Raw genomic sequence first — 21,421 nt, forward strand, 5'->3', positions numbered from 1 at the left:
CTTGCTTGGCACCTGATGACAAGACAAATTTACCCAACTCTGTCATCTTGCCCAATTATGTATTGCAGGCACCATTAACTAGATGAGTTCAGTCACAGACTCCCTGCAATTTGGCAGCATCCACAAAGGAATTGAAAGTTCATTTAATGCCATTTTAGAGACAATAGAAATATTCCACAGTGGTGGTCAGGGGCTGGTCACTGAGGGATGTCACCAGGGCGTGGCTGCCAAGAGGACTCTGTACCATGGATGACATTTGACCCTCATTGTTCAGCCAAATTCCCACCCAGCCCATGTTCCACTCCTTCAGCCCAGCTCTCTCCAGTCTGGCTCTGAGGAGACCACAGCAGACCCTGTCCCAGGCCTGCCTGAAGTCTGGGCACACAACATCCCCTTCTTTTCCCTCCCACGTGGGTTCTGCAGTCCCTGCCCTGTCCTGCCAGTGCCTGGAAAGGCTGCAGGAGGATTTGCCACATCCCTTTCCCTGCTGAGCCTGACCAGGCTGTGACTCTCCCAGTCCCCCTCCCTGCCCTGTTTGCAGACTGGTTCCATGTCTGCCCTTCCCAAGTGCCCAGGACCCTCTGGGATGGCTCTGGCCTTTCCAAGGGGTTTGAGAGAGGTCCCACAGTGACACTGCCCAGCCTTCTCAACAGCCCTGACACCAAAGGCCTTTTCCACATCCCTCAGTTCCAGGCCAGTGCCCAGAACACAGCACAGCCCTGTCAGGTCCTCGGGCTGGTTCAGAAGGGAGGCAGCTCTGATTTCTCCCCACAGACCCTCACTCTATCCAATGTCTCTCTGTGCAGTCCATGGCTGCCCTGAGCATTTTTCCCTGGAGCCTCCCTGCCTGGGATATTTCTCTCCATGCAGTCCTAACCACAACCCAGCAAAGAATTCAGGTGTTTTCCCAGAGGATGTTACTCTCAGAGTGAAGTGGCCTCAAGGCACTGTTTGTGCCGCTGGAATTGTGCCACCCCCGGGTGCTGCTGATGGTGTTTGTGCTCACTGGGGTTCATTTCCCTACACACACACCATGCACTGCTGAGATCTCCTCAGCACAGAGCAAACATGGCCTGCTGGCCTGGTCCCTTGGTGTCCCTCCGTGCAGGCACAAACAACCTCCTGCAGGTGGGGAGAGGCCAGTGCTGGCAATGGTGGCTGCAGGGGCTGCTGTGGGACAATTGCCCTGGGGCACCTTCCCAGGCTGTCCCAGAACAAAGACACAGCCCAGGCCCTGCTCTGCTGCTGCCTCAGGTCCATGCCAGGAGCTCTGGCTGGGCCAGGACACTGCTGTGAGCCCCCCCTGCACACTCCCCCCTGCCCCAGGCACTGGGCTTTGCTGGGCCAGGGCATTCCTGGAGCACATTGCTGACAGCAGCTCTGGAGGAGAGCAAAGCCTCCCTGCCCTGCCCTCAGCAGATGCCCTTTGCTGATGGAGCTGCTGTGCTGGAGCCCAGCTGTGTCCCAGCAGTGCCCATGGCCTGGCCCTGCCTGTGGTCACAGCAGGGACACGCAGCAGGACAGGGACCAAGCTGCCAGAGCACTCCGGCCTTACAGCCACAGCAGGGCTGGCAAGGACAGGGTGGAGCTGGGCAGAGCAGCTCTGAAAGGACCAATCCCTGCTGCTCCCTGGCTGTGCTGCTCTGCTGGGACTTGTTCCCCTTCTCCCCTCTAACTTCATGCAGGTCTCTGAGCTGGGATCCCAGATAAAACAGGCACTGCAAGGTAGTTTATTTTCTTCAAATGTAGTGATAGCCCAAACCCTGGTTTACAGAGCTTCTGGGTCAAATTCAAGAGGCAGACAGTGAATTTCATGGGGGTGATTAAAAAATTTCTTTTAGAATAATTTAATAACAGAAAGCCCCATTGAAAACTACCAAAGAACTGGGAAGGGCTATTTGGCCTTTCATGAGTTGCAATCCAAAAACTATGCAGAAGAAAACGGGAAGTTGGTTGCTTCAGAAATCATCTGGTCATCATTTTCCTCAGGGCATCCTTGAGCTCCTGGTTCCTCAGGCTGTAGATGAGGGGATTCAGGGCTGGAGGCACCACCGAGTACAGAACTGACACTGCCAGATCTAGGGATGGGGAGGAGATGGATGAGGGCTTCAGGTAAGCAAAAATGGCAGTGCTGACAAAGAGGGAGACCACGGCCAGGTGAGGGAGGCAGGTGGAAAAGGCTTTGTGCCGTCCCTGCTCAGAGGGGATCCTCAGCACGGCCCTGAAGATCTGCACATAGGATAAAACCATGAACACAAAAAAGCCAGAAACTACACAGACACCAACCACAACAATCCCAAGTTCCCTGAGTTTGGAGTGTGAGCAGGAGAGCTTGAGGATCTGTGGGATTTCACAGAAGAACTGGCCCAGGGCATTGCCATGGCACAGGGGCAGGGAAAATGTATTGGCTGTGTTCAAGAGAGCATTGAGAAAGGCACTGGCCCAGGCAGCTGCTGCCATGTGGGCACAAGCTCTGCTGCCCAGGAGGGTCCCATAGTGCAGGGGTTTGCAGATGGACACGTAGCGGTCGTAGCACATGATGGTCAGGAGGGAAAACTCTGCTGAGATGAAGAAAAGAAAAAAGAAAACCTGTGCAGCACATGCTGAGTAGGAGATGGTGCTGGTGTCCCAGAGGGAATTGTGCATGGCTTTGGGGACAGTGGTGCAGATGGAGCCCAGGTCGCTGAGGGCCAGGTTGAGCAGGAAGAAGAACATGGGCGTGTGCAGGTGGTGGCCGCAGGCTACGGCGCTGATGATGAGGCCGTTGCCCAGGAGGGCAGCCAGGGAGATGCCCAGCAGGAGGCAGAAGTGCAGGAGCTGCAGCTGCCGCGTGTCTGCCAATGCCAGCAGGAGGAAGTGCCTGATGGAGCTGCTGTTGGACATTCCTTCACTCTGGCCAAGGTGGACTGTTGAAAGAGGACATTGACAAGCTGGGTCCAACTTTTTGAGTCAGTCCTATGAATTTTGCATGGAATCCACTCAAAACTAATTCTCTTCCTGGAGGGGGGACTTTGCTAGAATTTTTTGATTGGGTGTTTTTGCTGCTGACTTACTGATTCATCTTCAGCATTGCTCTCAGGCTGAACACTGGGGAACCCAGAGGGAAAACAGGGCTCCTTGAGCCCCAGTGCAGTCAGACCTGCTGGTGCCCACACAGGTGCCCTTTGATCATTTCACCTCCCTCTAGTTCAGGGTGATCACACTTAAAATGTGCTTGAAAACAAAGTGGACTTTTGAAATGCTGTTTTAAAAAATTTTTTTCGAAACTCTTTGCTCTCTCCCTGTGCAGCTGGACATGGAGGGATGGAAAGGGTTGGTCTGGCTCTCTGCTGCCTGGAGTTGTGCCTGCTGGGAGCTGTTTCTCTCTATCCAAGCCTTGTCCCTGCCAGTGCTGCCAGAGCACAGCCCAGCCCTGGGGGCTCAGCTCTGCCCTGCAGACCCCTCCCAGCACAGGGCACTGCCCAGGGGCATCTCCCTGGCAGCAGGGCCTTAAGGGCAGGCCAGACAAACAGAGATGCTGCAAGCCAGGGTGCTGCTGCTGCTGTCTGTAGGGAGAGGAGGCTGAGGAGGCATTTTCTGAGGGAGATCTGAGGCCCATCTGCTGATGCCCAGGCTGACAGTGCAGGAGGCTCAGTGACACAGCCAAAGCTGAGAGCCCCTTTCCCTTCCCTTTAGGAGAAAGCTGAGAGCAGCCCTGGCCATGCAGCACCATCTCCAGAGCAGGAGGAATCTGCCCTGATGGGGGTGGCTCCTTGCACCTGGAGCTTCTCCCCTGCAGCGTCCATGGGGAGCTGCCAGGCAGGCTGAGAGCTGCCCCTGGCAGGTGGCACATGCCCTGGGCTGGCCAAGAGCCCTGAGGGCTGCAGGAGCTGCTCTGCAGGACAGCCCTGGGCAGCCCTGGCTGCAGCCCCAGCTTCAGCCCCTGCAGCCGTCCCTGGCAGCAGGAGCCGTCCTGCCCTGTCCCTCTGACGGTGCCCAGGGCAGCCCCGCTCTGCAGCACATCCTCCTCCTCCTCCTCCTCCTGCTCCTGCTCCTCCTGTGCCACAGAGAAACTGGGAGAGTCCTCCTGACACATCCCCCAGGCTCTGGCGTCTGCTGGCTTCAGGAGATCCCTCCAGGAGCACAGGGGACATTGCCCTGCACCCACACACTCACCATGCACAGGGCTGTGAAGATCTTTCCCCAGGTGAAGTCTCAGCTCAATGTCTTCCCAATCCTGATTGCCTTCAGCCTGTCTCTGCCTGGCTCCTGTGCCCTCAGTGCCTGCAGGCAGAGCCCTCAGCCCTGCTGGGCTGGGAGAGGAGCTGGCCCTGGGAAGAGCTGTTCCTTTAAAGCTCAGCAGCACAGACACAGCACAAGGACTTTAATGAGCCTCTTGGGGATTTGGGGTTGTTTACATCAGACTCAGTCCCTGAGAGAGTCTTCAGAAAACTTCTCAAGAACTCAAAGTTAAATTGAAACTCTGAAGTTTCTTGAAGTTTCAATGGGTTCCACCGAGGGACATGACTGAGAAAGTGTCCCCAGGTTCCAGTTAGAGCAGAACACTGTAGGCAATGATGACAGCTGGGGAGAAACAAGGCCAAGGTGCCTCTGGTGCTGAGCAAAGCTGGATGTGTTTGAGGAATGCCAAGGGCCAAGGCCTGAGCCCCAGGGCCTGGCCAGGCAGATCCTGTCCCTCCCTCCTTGCTCAGGGCTCTTGCCGGGATGGGCACTGGCATGTGGGGATGTGCAATGCCAAGGGCAGGAGCATGGGGCGGCCCCTGCCAGGCTGCTGAGCAGGGACAAGGAGGCCATGAGGCCCCAGGCCTGCAAGGGTCACTTGTCTCCTGCTCCTTCCTCAGGCCCAGGCCCAGCAGCCATGGCCAAAGTGCTGCCCAAGCTGGCTCTGGCAGGGCTGTCTTGCAGCTGCTGCCCATGCCTGTGCCCTGTGCAGCCCAGGCTGTCCTACGGTGTCCCTGCCCTGCGCCTCTGTCCCTGCAGGCTGTCGGCATCCCCCGGCTGCCCCACCTGGCTGGGCCCTTCCTTTGCTGGCAGCTCTGCCTCCTGCCTGCCTCTGCCTGCCCACACAAAGCCTTGGCCTGGCCCAGGCTCCTTCTGGGGGATGTGTTGCACCACAGCCTTGCCCTGAGAGGGAAATTCCTTTCTCTTTGTGTCCTGTCTGGCCCTCCCTATCTGCCCTTTGCATTAATTCTTTCTTTCTCTGTCTGTTCTCTACTATGTCAAAAGGATCCACCATCTCTGAAACCACCCTTCAATCCCTCCCAGGCCTCTCCTCTGCTGTCCTCAGTCTCCACCCCACTGAGTACAGAGCTCCTTTGTCCCTATATTGTGCTCATGTGCTTGAGTCCTCCAAAACCCACATTGGAAATCTCTGGGTCCTCTCCAAGGTGTTGGAAATGAAAACATTCTGCTCATAGTCTAAGAAAATCACCTCAGGACAAGACCAGTCAGACCTGTGTGTCCTGGCTGCTTTTGCCTTGGAGCAATCCTTGGATAGATAGATTTTTTTAGGCCCAATTCGCGATTTGCCCATGGGCACTTTGATGTGAACAACGATTCTTTTCCATTGGAAGGAAAGCAGAGGCCCAGTGTTTCAGGGGCAGATGAGCAGCAGCCACCAAGGACCAAGGCAAGCCAGACCTTTATGGAATTGCAGCTTGTGCCTGAGAGAATTCCTTGGATACACAGAATTTGGGAGGTAGAATACAAGTTTTGGCCACTGGTCCCTTGATGAAAAGGCTGTTTCTTTTCCATCTGAAGGAAAGCAGAGAGCCCCAGGGTTTGATGGTAGATGAGAAGCAGCCCTTGGGAGGCCAAGCCAGCCAAACTTGTCTCTCCTGGCAGCTTTTGGTTGGGAGCTATCCTTGGATATATGGAATTTAGGGGCTAAATCTCAAATTTGGCCACGGCCCTGGGACAAGACTGTTCTATTTCCATTGGAAGGAAGGCAGAGAGCCCCAGTGTTTCAGGGGTAGATGACAGGTGGCCATCAGAGTCCACAACACCAGCCAGAGCTGGCCGGTTTTGTCTGGGAGAAACCCTTCGTATAGTGAACATTTTAGGAAGAGTAGCAATTTTGGCCGTGGAGGAATAAGAAGAGTCTTTACCATAGGAAGGAAAGCACAGAGCCCCAGTGCTTCAGGGGCTGATGAACTGCAGGCACCAGAGACCAAGGCCAGCCAGACCTGTCTGTAATGGCAGCTTTTGTGTAGGAGCCATCACTGGATATAGGACTTTTGGAGGAGGAATCCCAATTTCAGCCATGAGCACCTGGAGAAGAAGGATGGTTCTTTTCCCTTAGGATGGAAAGGGCAGAGCCCCAGTGTTTCAGGGCAGAATAGAGGCAATCACCAGAAGCGAAGGCCAGCTAGACCTGTCTGTACTGGGAGATCTTGTCTAGGAGAAAAAACCCTTGTATGTAGGAATTTTGGAGGACAAGTACCAGTTTTGGCCATGGGTGCCTGTGCAGGAGGGATTGTTCTTTTCCATAGGAAGGAAAGCACAGAGCCCCAGTGTTTGAAGGCAGGTGAGACCCAGCTCTCAGGAAGACAAGGTCAGCCAGACTTGTTGGTAATGGCAGCCTTTGTCCGGGAGCAATCCCTGGATATGAGGAATTTTGGAGGGGGAATTCTGTTTTAGCCATGGATGCATGAATGAGAAGGGCAGTTCTTTTCCATTTGAAGGAAAGCCCAGAGCCCCAGGGTTTCAGGGGTACATGAGAAGAGACCCTCGACATGCCAAGGGCAGTTGGACCAGTCAGGCCAAGCCAACCAGACCTGTTCCCTGTTCCCTTGGATCCATGGGGCCCTGCAGGGTCACAGTGGTGGTGTCATATTGGATCCTTGGTTCCATGAGGCCCAGATGTGTCACATTGGCCTCTTGTTTCCATGGGGCTCCAGAGTGTCACAATGGTCCCTTGCTTCCATGAGGCCTTGCAGTGTCACAGGGGTCTCCTTGGTGCCACAGTGTCACAATGGACCCTTGGTTCCATGGGGACTCACAATGTCAGAAGGGTCTCCTTGGTTCCATGAGGCCCTGCAGAGCCCCTGGATTCAACGAGGCCTCCAAGCATCATGATGGACTCCAGGATCCCATGAGGCCCCAAAATGTCCCAATGGACCTTTGGTTCCATGGGGTCCTGCACTGTTCCATGGATCCTTAGTTCCATGGGGCCCTGGAGTGTCACAATGGACTCCTTGGTTCCATGGTGCCACACAGTGTGACAGCTGCCCCTTGGCCTGCCAAGACTCCAGAGTGTCACAATGGTTCCTTGCTTCCATGAGGCCTTGCAGTGTCACAATGGTCTCCATGATCCCATAAGGCCTTGCAGTGTCACAACAGAGCATTGGTTTCAGGGAGCCCCACAGTGTCACTATGGTCACCTTGGCTGCACAAGGCTCTGAAATATCACAATGGCCCTTTGCTTCCACAAGGCCTCCAAGTGTAAAAATGGCCTCCATGGTTCCATGAGGCCCTGCCGTGTCACAATGGACCTTTGGTTCCATGATGCCCAGAGTGTCACAATGGTATCTTTGGTCCCACAGTGTCAGAATGGACCCTTCATCCCATGGACACCCACAGTGTTCTCTGCAGTCCCCTTGATTCCATCAGGCCCGGCCATGCTTTAATGGCCCCTTGGTTCCAGGGGGTCCCAAAGTGTCAGAACAGTCTCCATTGCTCCATGAGCCCCGCAATGTCACTGTGCTCCCCTTGGTTGCACAGGGTCCCACAGTGGAACAATGGACTCCTGGTTCCATGGGGTTCCTCAGTCCCAATGGTCTCCTTGGATCCGCAGTGTCACAGTGGCCCCTTGGCTCCATGTTGCCACGCTGTGTCACAATGGCTCGTGGTTCCATGAGGCCACACAGTTTAACAAGGGATGCTTTGTTCCTTGAGGCCTTGCTGTGTCACAATGGACTTCTGGTTCCAGGAGCTTTCACACTGCCCACAGCAGTCTCCTTGGTTCTGCAGTGTCACCATGGACCCTTTGTTCCATGAGGCTCTGCAGTAGAACACGGTCACCGTGGTTCTGTGAGGTTCAGTAGTGTCACAATGGACCCATGGTTCCACCAGGCCTTGCTGTGTCACAATGGCCCCTTGGTTCCAAGAGGTTTCTCAGGGTCACAGTGGTCTCCTGGGGTCTGCAGTATCACAATGGACCATTGGTTCAATGTGCCAAAATGGATTTTGGTTCCAAGAGTGTCCTGGGTTGACTATATGATGCTTTTATCCCCAGTCGTCTCGTCCTGTTATGCTGAATAATAAGTTTTGCACCTTTAAAACTTGTTGCAAAGAGCGAAGGAGAGAGAGAAGTGCACAGTTTTTTTTCCAGACACTGCTCTCACTCCTCCACATTCCTGCTCCTTGACTGTGTAGTCTGCAAATAAACCGACAGCGAGAGAGAGAGCTCTTTTTTATCTTTAGTTAGTTTAGCTAGCTGAAGCAAAGAAGTTCCCTGGACTGTGTTTTTTCCCCTTTTCTTTAGACCTCTTGAAACCTGCTCTAAACTGAACACCCAGCAGAGCACCAGCAGCTGCACCAGTAGCCCACCAGGCAGGGCCTGGGCCGTGGCATTTCCAGCACTGGAGGGACTGATCAGAGACTAAATGAGCTGAGCTGCAACCCGGGGAAGGGACTTTCTCAGTTTGTCATCTCTTTTAGAGCAGCAAAAAGTTTTATTAATCAATATTGTTTAAGTTTTATTGTTTAATAAACATTTTTTTCCACTCTTCTTGAAAAAAGTATTTTCTCCCGGACCGGCTGGAGGGAAGAGCCAATTAAATTTACTTTCCTACTAGAGCCCCTTGAGAGATTCGCTCCCAAATTTGCTCTAAACCAAAGCAATGGGGTTCTGCTGTTTCACAATGGACCTTTTGTTCCATGAGTTTGAAATTAAACTGTCCTTGGAAAAACTGGGGAGGACTGGAACATACTGGGGAACACTGGGAATGCTGTGGGAGACACTGGGACATACTGGGAGTGACACTGGGGAGGACTGGGACAACCTGGGGACACGGGGAATGCTGAGGGGGAATCTGGGTGGACTGGGATGGACTGTGGGGATACACTGGGACATACTGGGAGTGATACTGAGGGATACTGGGTCAAACTGGGGATAGTGGGGACATTGCAGAGAAGACTGGGGACACTGGGGCATCCTGTGGATGACATCGGTGGGGAACTGGAAGGGACTGGGCATAGACTCAGGGGTATTCAGAGGGACTGGGGTGTACTGGGGTTGTACTGGTCTGTACTGAGGATGAACTGGTCTGTAATGGGAGGGACTGGAGAAAGGTGAATTTGCTGTTCCCGCCTCCACCGTATCCCATTTGCTGAGGCTCACGCCAATCACTTCCAGCAGCCTATCACGGCCGGAGACACGGGTCCTGGGGGCGGTGCCTAGGATGGACGCCATCTTTAATTTTTGACTACAACTCCTGTTATGCCACGCGGCCCCATTGAGCCCCATTGCAGCTGGGACTACAATGCCCGTCACGCCCCGCGCTCCACAGAACCCCGGGATCCGCCCCCGTCTGTCCCATAAGTGTCCCCCAGACCCTCCAGGATCCCTCAGTTCGCTCTCAGCGCACATTCGGGACCCCCCAAAAGCGTCCCCGGATCCCCAGAGTGCTCCCAACCCCACAGATGCCTGGCACAGCCACTTCTGGGAATTCATCTCCTCTCATCCCCTACGGCCCCAGAGCCCCTCAGAACACAGTCCCGCGCCTAAAACTCCTGCCGTTCCCGCGCCCTAAAGAGCCCGGTTAGAGCTCTCCGAAGTCCCGCCAAGGGCTCCCCAACCATTTACGTTCCCCTCCCGAGGACCTCAAGTCGCGGCTCGGAGGCAAAAGTGTCCCCCAAGAGCCTTCCCGGACCCCCAAACATCGCGTTTCTACCACTTCCGGGACTACAGCTCCCATCATGCTCCGCGGCGCACGTCCAGCGCTGTTCCAGCCGGGACTTCATCTCCCGTAATGCCCTGCGCCCCTCCGAGAGCCATTGCAGCTGCGCCCAGAACTCCCGTGATGCTCCGCGGCCCCGTTAAACCGTATTAGACCCGCGCCTACAACTCCCATCACCCCTCGCGCCCCAGAGAGCCCCGTTCGAGCCCCCCCAAGGGCCCACCCGGACCCCGCAGGGCCCCAAATTCCCCTCCCTGACGTCCAAGGGCCCCCCTGGACCCCCAAATGCTGCCCCGGACCCCAAACTGTCCCTCAGAATCCCTGAGTGCCCTTCCAAGTGCCCACCCGGCTCCCCCAAGTGTCCTCCAGATGCTCAAGTTCTCTCTGAATTCCCTCCCCAGACCCAAAACTGCCCCAAATGTGCCCCCTCCTTGACCCTATCGAAGAAAAAGATGATAAAAATGGCACCAAAATACTTCAAATATTATTAGTTAGCGTTATGAATAAGAAGCTTGACTAGGCCAACATTCAAGCAGCAATCAATTTATTATTTAATATGGTAAAGTATGAGCAATACAGCGCTGGGTACAGTGGGGGAAGTTTTCCCTCCAACTGCACACCAATAGTTGAGGGTTACAGGTATTTGTAGGGGTACCCATCAGCTTTTTCAGTAGGTTCTATTTCCAATTTTTTACTCATCAGCAATTTTTATTCCAAATTATTACATCACAATTCTATACACTATTGTGATCTTAGTTTCTCAGGATGTATCTCAAAAGGAGGATCCCAGATGGTGGCGGGATCATCTTTCTTCTTTCAGTTTCCAAAAGAAGAAAGACGAATCCCATCTGGTGGAGTCCAGCTCCCCAGATGTGGGTCCACCTTTTAATTGCAGAGATTATAAATCTAACAACAGTGATGTCCAGCTTCCCTTTGGTCGAAACCATAAATCCTTGAGGTGATGTTCATCTTCCTTTCTCAAGCTGTTTTTCTCTGCTTCCATAAGGCGTGAGATAAGCATATTTCCTTTATATATATTCCAAAGCTATAGTTTCAAGGATACAAGTAATATTCTAAAATTATACTTCAAAAGGTTATTATTGCAGACTCTTTGTGGATTTACTGCAAGCAAAAAGCAACATCCTTAACACCTTAATTCCAATGCTCCAAAATCAACCAGGGTTAATTGCAAACAAAAGATAGGTTCAAAGGCCTTTTTCCATGCTTAATTTTCCTCAGTTATTATTAGAATTCAGAGCTCTCCCATTGTTGGGGTCCACACATTTCGCATTCACAAATACACACGTCACCTGTTTGTACCTGACACGAAACACAGCTTTGTATTTCACACCACCTCTCTGGTCAACCTATTCCCAGGCCCGAACACGTAAACAGTGATTTTTTTTTTCTAAAATCTAACCTGAATTTCCTCTCAAGGTGAGGCCACTTCCTCTGGTTCTCAGTGCAGACCCAGCAGAAGAGAACAGCCCCCCCCAGTGCACTCTCCTGTCAGGGAGTTGGAGAGAGCGGTGAGGTCCCTCCTGAGCCTCTTCTCCAGACTGAAGAAACCCAGCTCCCTCAGCTACTCCTCATGGGCCATGTTTTCTAGAGCCTTCGTGAGCCTTGCTGCCCTTCTCTGGCCACACTCAGCCCCTCAATGTCCTTTTTCCCGAGGGGCCCAGAGCTGGACACAGCACTCGAGGTGTGGCCTCAGCAGTGCCCAGCACAGAGGGGCAGGCGCTGCCTGCTCCTGCTGCCCACACTGCTGCTGATCCAGGCCAGGTGCCATTGGCCTCTTGCCCCCTTGGGCACACTTTGGCTCACCCTGAGGCGGCTGGTGACCTGCAGGATGTGCCACTTGGCCTTGTGGAACCTCACGCCCTTGTCCTTGGCCCATTGATCGAGTCTGTCCAAGTCTCACTGCAGAGCCTTCCCGTCCTCCAGCAGATCCACACTCCCACCCAACTGGGCATCTGCAAATTTACTGAGGGTGCTCTCAATGCCCTCCTCCAGATCATCAATAAAGATGTTAACCAGGACCAGCCCCAAAACGGAGCCCTGGAGAACACATTTCAATGCAGCTCAGTTTGCATAGTCTGCAGTTGGAGGCTGCAATGCCCCCACAACAGAAAGAGCTGCCATCCCTTGGCATGGGCCACACACACAGGTGCAGGAAAAAAACCTTTTACTAGGTGAATATGGCTGACAGAACTGAGCTCTCAGGCACACCCTCCCTTTCCCTAATGACCCTGAACTCAAGAAAAGGGATTTCACCTCCCAGCTCTTTGCACCATTGGATCCTCACACCATCAGAGCTCCACCAGCCTCTCACATCCTTTTGTGCCTTCTCCCCACTCAAGCTGATGAGCAGCTTTGATAAGAAAAAATGCAGTTCTGCTGCCAACAAGGTGAGCCAATTTGCAAATGCAACTTACCCTGCCAAACACAGCTACTGCCTTTTTCTATCAGAGGTGAGTCATCAGAAGGAATGAAAATGAGTTGCTTTTTAAACCAAAGATGAAAAGAAACGAAAGTACTCACAGAGGATTTGGCAAAGCCAAGAGATGCCAGTGTGGCTTATCCTGTTGGCTGCTCAGTTATTGCAGCCCTTTGCTACTTTACCATTTGTCTTGTTTGGAGATTGTGCTCAGATCATTCAGTTATGGGTGCAGGAGACATTTAAAAAATCATAGCTGATTGCAAAAGAATACAACTTAGGAAAATTTAAATAGATTGTGAAGTATTTACATCAGGGTGATGGCAGTTACCACATAGAGACCAAAATAAGCCCTTTCAACAAAACTTCATTTCTATCCTTGTTCCTCAAGCCCTACTATCCATTTCTTTGGCTGATGTAGTGTAATGTCAAAATACTGTTCAATATCTTTTATTGTTTATACTTTGCAACACTTCTGTTGTGTTTTCTAAAAGCCCTGGGTATTTTTTAGTTTGAAAAAAAGATCTATTATTTGGGTAGCAACATTGCAGTTCTGTGTTTCCTTTTGGTACTCAGCTGAAGACATAAAGAAAAAAAACAGAGCAGAAAAAATTGCAGAGGTGGATAGTAGATCACAAGGAGCAAAGTTACAGGAGATGAGTACATTACTACTGCCACTGCTTAAGAGCATCTCTCACAAAAAGCAGACTGGCTACACTGTCTCAATTCCATCATTTCAACTCTCCATGACTTGTTTCTTGCTTTGCAAAGCTGAGCTGATCCATTTTTACCTAATATGAATAACAACTAGTAATACACACTTACAGTTCTCTTGTATTACTGCAACAGCACTAGGTCCCCTTTGAATGTTTTAGGGCAATTGTAATGCCACCCCTGAATTTAAACAGGTTCAAGATATTATTTGTAGCTTATTCTTGAAGGTAATTTGTAGCAAAAGTCAAAAAATTATTGCAGATGGTCAGTAACTGGACTGTTATGTGTATGAGATGCACACGATGATTTAAGTACTGCTTCATTCTGTGTGACTCCAGGCTTTGAGAAAGAGTCATCCCACTTGGCATTTGGACTCCCTTTGGTCTCAGGAATTATGGATCCAGAGTAACTTGTTAGAAGCTTGTGAAAAAATGTCTCTGAAGTTTACAGCAGAGCTGAAGTGTACAGAAGGATGAGAATTCAATGAATAATTCAATGAATACTAAGTTTGAAAAGCATATCCAGTTATCTACTGGCTATGTCCAGTTACTATCCACTGTTACAGTACAGTGCACAATATCACCAGGAAAATTGTGAATGTCATCTTCAGACCGATCTATTAACACATTTTGGTTTTGATCAAAGTTACTTTCTACAAATTACCAAGTTGTTTTGCCTTTTTGAGGCTCTTGCTTTTTTTGTGTTAAGTATTTACATGCATAACACAGGTGGCTCCTCTGTCTTGGTTTGGAAAGACAGGTGTTTGCTAAGGAAGGCAGGAGCCTTTCTTGAAATGGAAAAATGTAAATCCCTTCCTTCTGAATTGTTATGAATTTTAAATTAAGGTGGGCTCTCAGGAAAAAATATGGGAGCAGGAATAACAGTTCTTTATTATGGAAGAAAATAAAAAGATAAAATAAACAATGCAGTAAACCAAAACAGCACTGACAGAGTCAGAATACAGCCTGACACCCTGTGGGTCAGGGTGTTGGTAGCAGTCCAGTTGGAATTGTGGCTGCAGCCTTCCTGGAGTATCAGGTGTGGTTCTCTTGGAGCAGGGGTCCTGTAGAAAGGTGTAGTCTTCCTCTGAAGATCCAGTGGAAGAGGCAGCTGCTGTTCCTCTGGGAAATCCAGTGGAGAAGCTGTGCAGGTGTTCCAGAATTTCAAGATGATATCTGGGTAGGAATGCTTGGCTCCTCCCTCTGGGCGGAGCATCTCCCAATGGGATGCTGTAGTTCTTCTCAGCCATGCAGTGACATTCCATAGCTTATTATCAGCAGATGTCTCCCCTGGAGGGAGGAGTGGCTGTGGAAGAGATAAGGAAAACTGCCCAATTAACAGAAGACAACTGGCATACAGGTGGCAAATAGAATCCATACTGCTTGGCAATCTTGTATATCCTGAATCTGATCAAGGAACCAAAAAGGAGCTTTTAGATTTTCGAAGCTGAGGTCTGTCTTGCCTGTTTCTGAAGCTGCAGTCCAAGAGCAGTGACAGAAAGGTTGCTGCTCTGGGAGCATGCTTCTAGCTTGAATTTAGGCCTGAAGGCATTGTACCAATTTACAGCTCTTACAAGAGCTCTGTCACTGCACAGAATTTCCGTAGGCATTACAACACAAAGAACTCCGTTTCCCCCCACAAGCTCTTGATGCAGCTTTCTGTCCCACCCTGGTTATGTCCTCGGTGAGGGGCCTTTCTGCAAAAGGAGAAGGAGACTCTTTAGCATAATTGTGTTTTCTGTGGAGTGTTTTATCATAGTCTATTAATATTCCCTTTTCCTCAGTTCCATAGCTACTTACTACTTTCTAACTCATTGATTTTAATCAATGGAGGAGGGCTGTTCCAAGATTATGGAACAGATCACCTTGAGTGCCATCACAGGGCACCCACAGGATGGCCCAGGGATCAGAGCCAGCCAGCGTGGATTTCAATGTCTGCACTGATGATCTGCATGAGGGGACTGAGTCCAGCATCAGCAAATCTGCAGATGACACCAAGCTGGGTGTGAGTGTGGATCTGCTGGAGGGTAGGAGGGCTCTGCAGAGGGACCTGGACAGGCTGGATCCAGGGCCCAAATCCAACAAGGTGAGGTTTAACAAGACCAAGTGCTGGGTGCTGCACTTTGGCCACAACAACCCCTGCAGGGCTACAGGCTGGGGACAGAGTGGCTGGAGAGCGGCCAGGCAGAAAGGGACCTGGGGCACTGATGGACAGCAGGCTGGACATGAGGCAGCAGTGTGCCCAGGTGGGCAAGAAGGCCAATGGCTCCTGGCCTGGACCAGGAATGGTGTGGCCAGCAGGAGCAGGGCGGGGATTCTTCCTCTGCACTCGGCACTGGTGAGGCCACACCTCGAGTGCTGTGTCCCGTTCTGGGCCCCCAATTTAGGAAGGCCATGGAGGGGCTGGAGCGTGTCCAGAGAAGGGCAAGGAGGCTGGTGAGGCGTCTGGAACACAAGTCCTGTGAGGAGTGGCTGAGGGAGCTGGGGTTGTTTATCCTGGAAAAGAGGAGGCTCGGGGAGAGAAGGTGGTGTCAGGGCTCAGGTTGGACTTGATGATCTCCAAGGTCTTTTCCAACCTTGCTGATTCTGTGATTCTCTGGAACCACCCTTGGAGCTGGTGCAGGAGGAGCCCTGGGCCTCCTCTTCAGGAGCTCCAGCAGCCCAGGTCCCTCAGCTTCTCCTGGCAGCCCCAAAGCCCATCCTGTCAGTCCTGCAGTGCCTCTGCAGCGCCTCCTCAGTGCCCAGAACAGGGAGCCCCAGAGCCAGACACAGCAGCCCAGATGTGCCCCTCTGGCCTGGGGTGCCTCTGGCAAGGGAGCAGCACCAGGCACTGCAGGAGCCTGCAGACAATTCCTGCAGCACTTGTAGGATGATCCTGCTGCCCAAGGGACGTTCCCATGGTGCCAAGCCAGGAACTGCAATGGGCAGTGGGGCCAGAGAGGAAAGGGCAAACAGGGATGGGCTGTTTGCAGGGGAGGGGACAGTGATGGGCAATAGGAAGAAATCTGGATCAGGAAAGAGGAAAGAAAGCAAAGGTGAAGCCAAGGAAATGCTCAGGGCAGTTTGGGGGTGGCTGCCAGGCAGCCCTGGCTCTGAGCAACAGCGTCTGCAGAGGCACAGGAAACTCCCAGCTGATGGGAACAAACTTTCTGGCTGACTGCAGAGGCCAGGACAAAGCTGAGTGGTTTCCCTGGTGTCCCGCAGGCCTTGCTGGCCCCAGGGGCTGATGGCATTTGTGCTCCCTCAGGTTCATGTCCCCACAGCAACAGCATGGGGGTGCTGCCCCTGCTGTGTGCAATGCAAACAGGGGCTGCTGAGCCAGTGCTGCCGTGTCTGTGCCTGCAAGGATGGGGCACCTGTGTGAGCTGGGGGAGAGGCCAGGGCTGCAGAGGGGGGATGTTGTTGGCAGCTGCATGAGGACGCTCTGGGATGCTGCCCTGGGCTGTGCAGCGCACTGGGGATGGATCAGCCCCTGCTCTGCTGCTCCTTCCCGTCTGCCCCAGGGCCCTTGCAGAGCCCCAGCCATGCTGTTTGCCCCCAGCCTGCCCACGGCCAGCCTGGGGCTGCTCACGGGGCTTTTCTGTGCTGAGCATTGGCCTGGCCGTGTTCTTGAGAGAGCCTGGGCAAGGAGCCTGGAGCCCCCAGGCCCTGGGCTGAGGCGTCAGCCCTGCCCCAGCAGTGCCCATGGCCTGTCCCTGCTGCAGCCCCGGCACTGCCACCCCCAGGGCTGTGCCCGGCCCCGAGAGCACTCAGGCCCTGCAGCAACACCAGGGCCAGCAGGGCAGCGGGGCAGGGCCACGGCAGCAGCACTGGCAACACCAAGTGCTGCTGCTGCTGCTGGGCCCAGCTGCTGGGCCAGCCCTGATCTGCCCCAGCTCTGCACACAGACATTGCTGCTGCAGCTCCAGAGAAGGCAACAAAAGGGGGGTCTCCAGGGAAAACATTGCTGGACTGTGTCAGTGAGGAGCTATGCTCTTGATAGCTTCAAATGAAATAAAGGATTTATTTCATTTGAAGCTATCAAGAGCACAGCTCCTCACTGACACAGTCAGTGGGTCATAGTGAAGGTGTGGAGAAACAAAACGAGATATGGCAGATTTGATGGGTTTAGTTTAAGGACAATATTAAAAAAGGAAAACAATGAAAAACAAGCTCCAAAATGAAACCAACAAGAAGTATCAAAGACAACTTTTATTACAAATTATTTTCAGAAACTGCCCAGCAGTTTAATGTTTCCTAAATTGTCCAGTCATCAGTCTCCACACTGCAGCCTGGAGCTCCTGGTTCCTCAGGCTGTAGATGAGGGGATTCAGGGCTGGAGGCACCACCGAGTACAGAACTGACACTGCCAGATCCAGGGATGGGGAGGAGATGGAGGGGGGCTTCAGGTAGGCAAAAAAGCCAGTGCTGAGGAACAGTGAGACCACGGCCAGGTGAGGGAGGCAGGTGGAAAAGGCTTTGTGCCGTCCCTGCTCAGAGGGGATCCTCAGCACAGCCCTGAAGATCTGCACATAGGAGAAAACAATGAACACAAAACAACCAAAGGCTAAGGATGCACCAAGCACAATGAGCCCAAGTTCCCTGAGGTAGGATTTGGAGCAGGAGAGCTTGAGGATCTGTGGGATTTCACAGAAGAACTGTCCCAGGGCATTGCCATGGCACAGGGGCAGGGAAAATGTATTGGCTGTGTTCAGCAGAGCATTGAGAAAGGCACTGGCCCAGGCAGCTGCTGCCATGTGGGCACAAGCTCTGCTGCCCAGGAGGGTCCCGTAGTGCAGGGGTTTGCAGATGGACACGTAGCGGTCGTAGCTCATGATGGTCAGGAGGGAAACCTCTGCTGAAAAGAAGAAGAGAAAGAAAAACACCTGTGCAGCACATGCTGAGTAGGAGATGGTGCTGGTGTCCCAGAGGGAATTGTGCATGGCTTTGGGGACAGTGGTGCAGATGGAGCCCAGGTCGCTGAGGGCCAGGTTGAGCAGGAAGAAGAACATGGGCGTGTGCAGGTGGTGGCCGCAGGCTACGGCGCTGATGATGAGGCCGTTGCCCAGGAGGGCAGCCAGGGAGATGCCCAGCAAGAGGCAGAAGTGCAGGAGCTGCAGCTGTCGCGTGTCTGCCAATGCCAGCAGGAGGAAGTGGCTGATGGAGCTGCTGTTGGACATTGCTTCACTCTGGCCATGGTGGACTGTTGAAACAAGACATTGACAAGCTCGTTGAGTCAATCCTATGGGGTTATTGTAGGAATTCCCTCAAAACTACTTCTCTACCTGTTGGAGAACTTCACTCAACATTTTTATTTTTGAGCTTGTGTTTGTGCTCCTGAGTTACTGATTCATCTTCAGCATTGCTCTCAGGCTGAAACCTGGGGAAGCCCAGAAGGAAAACAGGGGTCCCTGTGTCTCAGTGCAGTCAGAACTACTGGAACCACACAGGTGCCTTTGCTTATTACACCTTCCTCTAGTTCAGCATGATTGAAATTAAAGTGTGCTTGAAAAATAAAGTGGAGTTTTTAAAGACTCGAGTTTAAAAGTCAGTTTCTCTAAGCCCTTCTCTCTTTCCCTGTGCAGCTGGACAGGATTGGATACCAAGGGTTGGTCTGGCTCTCTGCTGCCTGGAGTTGTGCCTACTGGGAGCTGTTTCTCTCTATCCAAGCCCTGTCCCTGCCAGTGCTGCCAGAGCCCAGCCCAGCCCTGGGGGCTCAGCTCTGCCCTGCAGACCCCTCCCAGCACAGGGCACTGCCCAGGGGCATCTCCCTGGCAGCAGGGCCTTAAGGGCAGGCCAGACAAACAGAGATGCTGCAAGCCAGGGTGCTGCTGCTGCTGTCTGTAGGGAGAGGAGGCTGAGGAGGCACTTTCTGAGGGAGATCTGAGGCCCATCTGCTGATGCCCAGGCTGACAGTGCAGGAGGCTCAGGGACACAGCCAAAGCTGGCAGCCCCTTTCCCTTCCCTTTAGGAGAAAGCTGAGAGCAGCCCTGGCCATGCAGCACCATCTCCAGAGCAGGAGGAATCTGCCCTGATGGGGGTGGCTCCTTGCACCTGGAACTTCTCCCCTGCAGCGTCCATGGGGAGCTGCCAGGCAGGCTGAGAGCTGCCCCTGGCAGGTGGCACATGCCCTGGGCTGGCCAAGAGCCCTGAGGGCTGCAGGAGCTGCTGTGCAGGACAGCCCTGGGCAGCCCTGGCTGCAGCCCCAGCTTCAGCCCCTGCAGCCGTCCCTGGCAGCAGGAGCCGTCCTGCCCTGTCCCTCTGACGGTGCCCAGGGCAGCCCCGCTCTGCAGCACATCCTCCTCCTCCTCCTCCTCCTCCTCCTCCTCCTCCTCCTGCTCCTCCTGTGCCACAGAGAAACTGGGAGAGTCCTCCTGACACATCCCCCAGGCTCTGGGGTCTGCTGGCTTCAGGAGATCCCTCCAGGAGCACAGGGGACATTGCCCTGCACCCACACACTCACCATGCACAGGACTGTGAAGATCTTTCCCCAGGTGAAGTCTCAGCTCAATGTCTTCCCAATCCTGATTGCCTTCAGCCTGTCTCTGCCTGGCTCCTGTGCCCTCAGTGCCTGCAGGCAGAGCCCTCAGCCCTGCTGGGCTGGGAGAGGAGCTGGCCCTGGGAAGAGCTGTTCCTTTAAAGCTCAGCAGCACAGAAACAGCACAAGGACTTTAATGAGCCTCTTGGGGATTTGGTGTTGTTTACATCAGACTCAGTCCCTGAGAGAGTGATCAAAAAACTTCTCAAGAACTCAAACTTAAATTAAAACTCTGAAATTTCTTGAAGTTTTAATGGGTTCCACTGAGGAACAGAACTGAGAAAGTGTCCCCAGGTTCCAGGTAGAGCAGAACACTGCAGGCACTGATGACAGCTGGGGACAAACAAGGCCAAGGTGTCTCTGGTGCTGAGCAAAGCTGGATGTGTTTGGGGAATGCCAGGGGCCAAGGCCTGAGCCCCAGGGCCTGGCCAGGCAGATCCTGTCCCTCCCTCCTTGCTCAGGGCTCTTGCCGGGATGGGCACTGGCATGTGGGGATGTGCAATGCCAAGGGCAGGAGCATGGGGCGGCCCCTGCCAGGCTGCTGAGCAGGGACAAGGAGGCCATGAGGCCCCAGGCCTGCAAGGGTCACTTGTCTCCTGCTCCTGCCTCAGTGCTTTCCTTTTTATGGAAAAGAACCATCCCTCCTTCCCAGGCACCCTTGGTGGGAAAACAGGACTCCCATACAACTAACCAATATCATTAAGCTGTAGCCATTGATTGTTTACATTATGCACTTATTTATGCATTCTAACTCTACTGCACACACTGATCACGCATCTCTTCATTGGTGCCTCTCTCTTGTCCTTGTGTTCTGCACTCACTTCTCTGGGTATGTGATTGGTTACAGTCCAGGTGGTTCACAGCCCTCTGTTATCTAGTTCTTGTGCTCTTGGTATTCTGTTTCTCAGCATTTTCTTTCTTCATTTAGCACAGTTTATGTCTTAGTAACCTTGGTGAATTCCAGAGGGCTCTGATAAGAAGAACTACAAGCAATATGGCTGGTGCACAGTGTGGCCTAAGTTGTTCAGATACATTGCTACAACTCCCCCTTCTTCTTCTTTCACCAGCCAAACCCTTTTCACTGTATTTTCTACCAAGTGGGTCACCAATATCACTATGCATGGAATAGCTCAAAGCAATATAACAATAACTACTAGTAATAACAAAGCTCCCTTTAAGGGATCTTTCAATCCTCCAGTTCTTCCCCATCCCTCAAACCATTCATCCAAGCCCCAATCATTCAGAGTCAATTTCTTCATGTTGTCTTGCAGTTGTTTGAGTTTCCTATGAATGGATGTAGACTGGCCAGAGAGATTCATACAACACATTCCTTCAAAATCCTCACACCTGTGCCCATGTGCTAACAGCAAAAAATCTATAGCAGCTCTATTTTGCAGTGTGCCATGTCTAATACTATCTACCTCAGTGAGCATTTGATTTAAAATAGCTGAACTTGTGTTCAGTGTGGGAATCCATAAAATCAGAGGGTTTTTGGGGAAGCTGCAAAAGGCAGGCCTCAGAGACATCAGGACTGTGATTAGAGCTAAGCAGTAGCCATGAGATTGGTCAGCAGAAAAATTATTTAAAAAGTAGAAAAGCACGGACAAATAGAACAATGGTCTGTGTATTAACACTTGTCTAGAAAAACTCTCTAAGCTACAGAACAGTTTTTCTAGCAAGAGATTAGGAAGTTTGAAGCTTAATAATGGAGCTCTGTGCATTGTGTTTTAAGGCTTACAAGCAGGTATTGTATCCAAAATAGGCAAGCATTGTTTTAACCAAAGGTACCTGTGCTTATTGTGGTTGGATAGAACTACTGTCAATATGCTTTTGCTTTGTGGGTTTTGGTCAA

At 52.3% G+C, this 21,421-nt stretch overlaps 2 protein-coding genes across 2 annotated transcripts; both read right to left on the minus strand.

Annotated features, from left to right (window-relative positions):
* Positions 1 to 1,965: 1,965 nt before the first annotated feature.
* LOC136570494 (olfactory receptor 14J1-like) lies at positions 1,966 to 2,883 on the minus strand. Its single transcript, XM_066570958.1, has one exon. The coding sequence runs from the start codon at positions 2,881 to 2,883 to the stop codon at positions 1,966 to 1,968; it is 918 nt and encodes a 305-aa protein (XP_066427055.1).
* Positions 2,884 to 17,278: 14,395 nt separating this feature from the next.
* On the minus strand, positions 17,279 to 18,211 carry LOC136570477 (olfactory receptor 14J1-like). The gene has a single exon (XM_066570942.1). It carries the CDS (start codon positions 18,209 to 18,211, stop codon positions 17,279 to 17,281), a length of 933 nt encoding a protein of 310 aa, XP_066427039.1.
* Positions 18,212 to 21,421: the final 3,210 nt, after the last annotated feature.

The sequence above is a fragment of the Molothrus aeneus genome, unplaced genomic scaffold (assembly GCF_037042795.1).
Source record: "Molothrus aeneus isolate 106 unplaced genomic scaffold, BPBGC_Maene_1.0 scaffold_34, whole genome shotgun sequence".
Taxonomy (NCBI): domain Eukaryota; kingdom Metazoa; phylum Chordata; class Aves; order Passeriformes; family Icteridae; genus Molothrus; species Molothrus aeneus.

Coding starts and splice junctions, on each gene's coding strand:
- LOC136570477 (XM_066570942.1), bottom strand. CDS start 18,211: ATGTCCAACAGCAGCTCCATCAGCCACTTCCTCCTGCTGGCATTGGCA.
- LOC136570494 (XM_066570958.1), bottom strand. CDS start 2,883: ATGTCCAACAGCAGCTCCATCAGGCACTTCCTCCTGCTGGCATTGGCA.